This window comes from Tupaia chinensis, unplaced genomic scaffold (genome assembly GCF_000334495.1).
Source record: "Tupaia chinensis unplaced genomic scaffold, TupChi_1.0 Scaffold000159_1, whole genome shotgun sequence".
Classification (NCBI taxonomy): domain Eukaryota; kingdom Metazoa; phylum Chordata; class Mammalia; order Scandentia; family Tupaiidae; genus Tupaia; species Tupaia belangeri.
Genome location: NW_006159630.1, coordinates 6,966,098 through 6,970,938, shown reverse-complemented (window position 1 = coordinate 6,970,938; position 4,841 = coordinate 6,966,098). Strand labels below are relative to the sequence as shown.

General features: G+C 45.7%; 1 protein-coding gene across 1 annotated transcript in view; it reads left to right on the top strand.

Annotated features, from left to right (window-relative positions):
- The window catches only part of KCTD2 (potassium channel tetramerization domain containing 2), a 17,607-nt gene that overhangs the window by 1,798 nt on the left and 10,968 nt on the right, over window positions 1–4,841 (top strand). Inside the window, exons 4-5 of the mRNA XM_006145932.2 lie at window positions 1,157–1,265; window positions 4,305–4,396. Coding sequence (XP_006145994.2) covers window positions 1,157–1,265; window positions 4,305–4,396 — 201 coding nt within the window. The remainder of the gene's footprint in view (window positions 1–1,156; window positions 1,266–4,304; window positions 4,397–4,841) is intronic.

Below are 4,841 nucleotides of genomic sequence, written 5' to 3'. Positions count from 1 at the left end.
ATGCCGCTGGGCAAGATGCAGGGCTGCGAACTGAAGGGTTGGAGATGACAAGACACTTAACTCATCTCCAGCTGAGCTGTTGAGTTTCTTTTTCACTTCTCCTGTTCATGTTTTCATTCCTCGATTAAAGGCACCGGCCCTAGCTTACATCACCTCGTATCCCATGTAACACTCAGCTGGTTACCTTGCAGCAGAGTTGGGATTGTATAAATATTTGTTGGTTTCATTTATTCCTCTCCTCTGATAATTGTCAGATGGATGGAGACTTACCCCGACATTAAAGAATCAGATTCCCAAACCCTTCCATATAAAGGACTTATTTTTATCCTAGATCTTCCTAGTGTCAGTATAAGCCTTTTTTTTTTTTTTTTTTTTTTCTGTTCCTTTTACTGTAAAGATGAGTAGGATTAAAGCTGCTGAGAGCCAAGTCCTGGCAGTACCAAGCTTCCTTTGGGCACAGAGCTTGGGTGTGTGAGATTACAGCTGGCAATGCAGACTCACACTGATGCCGGCCTTGAGCTCAGGAGCGTTGCCAGCTAAACAGAGGTTTTCTTAGAATTAGGGATGTGGTTCAGAGGCAATGGAGAAGTCAGAGTGTCCATCAAGCCAAGCTTTAAATCACACAGCTGTGACAGTTTCTTCTTCTCCTTAATAACAAGTATTGCACAGAATACTTGAGTAATTTTTTTCCAACACAGATTTTAAGAGTTCACGCCAGTAGGTAAATGGCTGGAAACTGAGTATGACAATACGTCTGTAACACCCTACCCGAAATGATCTTAGAGTACAGGATACGTGAAGCTAGCCTTCTTGCCAATACTGGATGATAAGCAGATGTCTAGCAAAACTTATCCTCTCACTGCAGTGTTTCAAGATGATGGAATGAATTGTCTTAGGATACTAAAAGGTCAAAACCTCGCCTTGGGGCCAGCGGGTGACGTGGTGGTTAAGGGTGCTGGACTCCCCTATGGCTGACCGCAGTTCGAGTCCCATACCTTGTGACTTGCTTTCTCACTTTCCCTCTCATCTATCCCTCTCTGGTCAAATTTAAATAAATCAAAAATAAAGTTAAATAACAATAATCCTTTAACTGCTGCCCCTCCCCCCCAATTTAGTTTTAAAGCTCCAAAGTGATACCCTTGTGTTTGGTTGGCAGGACGAGACGGGGGCCTATCTGATTGACAGGGACCCTACCTACTTTGGTCCTATCCTAAACTACCTCCGCCATGGGAAACTCATCATTACTAAGGAGTTGGCAGAAGAAGGTAAGAGCAGTATGCAATGGGCATCTTCAGAATTCAGGGAGAATCTTTCAGACTGTTTCACAGATTGGAGATTTTTATTGTGCTCTCGTGCAGGTGTAATAAAGGTTTATGAAAGCGAGCAAGAAGCCTCCCTTTGAGGGAGTCTTGTTCAAGGAAACCCTGCTGAGCCCTGTTCAGCTTCCTTGGTGAGGACAATAGCTAGCTCAGCTTTGCAGATAGCTTCAGGAGTCTTTTCTGAACTTCCAGAATGGTCGTAATCTTTTTTATGTTTATTTTTGTGCTAGCAGTGAGTGTCTGTAGCCTGAAGCAGTGCATCGCTGACATTCAGTTATTTATATTTTCAACTTTAGTTTGAACTTGCAGCTGTAAAAAAATAATAAAGGCTTGGCCTCATTTCTTTTAAGACTCTGGTCTCATGCTTCCATGTAAATTTTTGCGGCTGACCTAATTCATCCTCCAGTTCATTGTCAGGTATATCGTCAGCTGCTTCATCTTTTTGCTTTGTAGGGCACTTGGACTGCAAGTGGGTCTAGACATCTTTCTAAAAGTGTTCAGTTGAATACTGGGGCCTGTCCACTAACCCAGGGCACCTTGATCTGAGACCTTTGGCTCTGTGAGTGAGAAAGCTTATGAAGCCCAGGCTAGTTAATGACATGACCACAAAACAGCTCTGTCTCAGCCAATAAAAAGAGGACTTGCTCTCCCTCTTTTTTTTTTTCTTTTTAATGTCTTTATTTCTCTCTCCCTCTCCCCCCCCCCCCCTTTTTTTTTTTGTTTGTTTTTGTTTTTTTCCCATAGGGCACATGCACTTGCCAGAGAAAGAGACAGTTAGAGGAAAAATGAGAAATCCCCCCCCCCTCAGGAGGGATGGCCATGCCACAGTCCCTTCTGGGATTTTGGGCATGCCTGCATACATACCCAGTATGATGTTTCAAGCCTCCAGGTTCAGGACTCCAACCATGGCTGGCTATCTGGGGTCCAACACCTTAACACCATACCGCCTGCTGGCTCCTATTGTATTTCTTTCGTGACAGAGACAAGCATATTTGATAGGGCCCTCACACCACAGCTCCACACCCAGCCTTCCACCCAGCCAGGATCATAGGTACGTGCCCAGCATGCTCAGGTTGACCCAGGATCTGAACTTCCAGCTTTCCACATGACTTCCCGCATTGCACAAAGGCTCCCCAGTGCCAGTGCCACTTTTTGTTAATGTTCTTGAAAAAAAAAAAGCAGGACCAGTAGATGGCATAATGGTTATTGTCACTAGACTCCCACATAGCCAACCACGGTTCAGGCCCCAAACTCGGCGGCTTGAAAAACTCACGTTGAGCGCGTATGCATGTGAGCTCAAAATCCTGAGAGGAGACTGGAGGAGAAGGGATCGCGGCTTGGCCATTTCCCCTGGGGGGTGATTTCTCACTTTCTGTCTCTCTGTGTATCTCTGGCTAGGGCACACACCCTATAGCAAAAATCTCTCTTAAAAAAGTATTGCGTACAAAAATAATGAGAATACTGTAATGAATTCCGTGCACCCAGCTTTTGCACTCACCAAATTGTGGATAATCTGTTTCTAGAAAGAGAAATCCTAAGTGTATGTTTTTATTCCTTTACTAAAAAACTTTGTTTTGAAATTATTTTAAACTTAGAGGAAAGAACAAGAATAGTATAAAGAACTCCCTTTACCCTGATCACTAGTCTTAAACATTTTGGGAGTCTGTATTTGTGTTATTATTTATTCTTGCTCTCCTTCTTCCCTCCTTCCTCCTTTCTTCTCATTTTTCATCTTCCTTTCTCACCCAACAGCTTTTATTTCTGAACTATTTAGAATGGATTGCAGACTTTACCTGGTTATTTCAGTGTGTATTTGCCAAGAACAAGGATATTCCCTTATATAACCGCAGGGAGTACATTTATTGAGCTTGGGAAATTTAATAGTGGTGAATACTTGTATCTACAGCGTTTCTCCGAATGTTGCCTATCCTTTCTTTCCTTTTTTGGAGGGGTTTTGTGCTATAGGGCACATGTGCTCGCCAGAGGGAGACAGAAAGTGAGAAATCATCCCCCCAGGGGATGGCCAAGCCGCGATCCCTTCTCCTCTCAGGGTCTCGGGCAAGCACGCGCACACACCCAGCATGAGTTTAAGTCACCGGGTCAAGGACTCAAACCGCAGTCGACTGCATGGGAGTCCAGCAACATAGCCATTACACCAACTGCTGGTCCCTGTAATATTGTCCGATTCTAATAATGCCTTTATAGCAAGCATTTCTCCTGGTAGAGGTTCATGCATCCCATAGTTGTGCTAAAGCCTGTGACTTTGTTTAGGCTGGGAGTCTTTCAGTGATTGCTTTGTACTTTGACTCACCTACTTATGTATTTATTTTGCTAGAGAGCACATGCGCTCTTGAGAAAGATAGAAAACGCAAAAGGGAGACAGCACCCCTCATGAGAAATGGTTATGCCACAATCACTTCTCCTCCATTTCTTACTCCTTTCAGGATTTAGACACTCACGCCCAGTGTGTTTTTCAAGCTACCGAGTCGGGGACTCAAACTGCAGGGCCCACCGTGTATGATCCATCCACCTTCACCGCCACACCACTGGCTGGCCTGAGTGCCTTTTATAATTAGTATCTTATTGAATTTCTTTCACACAAATTTATACACACACCTCTACTCTCCACCCCCAGTCTTTTTGAGGGCAGACTGGGTAAACATTGCAAGCTCAGGAGGTGTCCGGCATGACTAGTGACAGGAACTAAGTGACAGATGGGAAAGGAGTCCTGCAGCTCATGGACAGGTGCCGGGAGAGGAGGGGCAGGGGCCAGGGAGCAGACAACAGGGAGGGAACAGTGAACACAGCCTGTGTTTGATTCACTTAGGTGGGGAAGAGGGCACGGGTGCACCCTAGACAGCAGAGCTGTTTCCGATGCTAAAGCTGAGACTTGGCTGGCTTCTGGAATATGCGGCTCTTCGCAGGCTTGTGGTGTCTCTGTGGTGCATTCACACTGCTCTGACCGCAGTCTGGTCCTCACCCTAGGTGTGCTGGAAGAAGCGGAGTTTTACAACATTGCATCTCTCGTGCGGCTGGTTAAGGAAAGGATACGGGACAATGAGAACAGAACTTCACAAGTAAGACGTTTGGCACTTGCCAGGGGACTGTGTCCTAGGTGGCCTTTGTGTGTGTTTGGGCAGGACTGAGAAGGTTGCCTGTCCTGCTCGAGCTGGTGGGCTGTGTGGGGTACCATCCATCTGCCGGACAGATGCCGTAAGCTCAGCCAGGATCATTCAGAACAAAGGAATAGAGATGAAATAAACAGAACAGCCCTTGCCCCTTCGGGAGGATGAGGAGATTGTCACTGCTCACCATATGGCACTGGGAAGAGCCCAGGGCACTGTGGGCCCAAAGCCTGTTCTCTCTGACACCAATTGGCCTCGAGCCTTTCCATGTGATCATGTCATGTCCAGCTTCTGCGAGGTGCTGGAACCTAGTCTCGTGGGGAGGCTTTAGAAGCCGCCTATGAATCATCTTTTTTTTTTTTTTTTTTTTTTTTTGTGGGGTTTTTTTTTTGGGGCC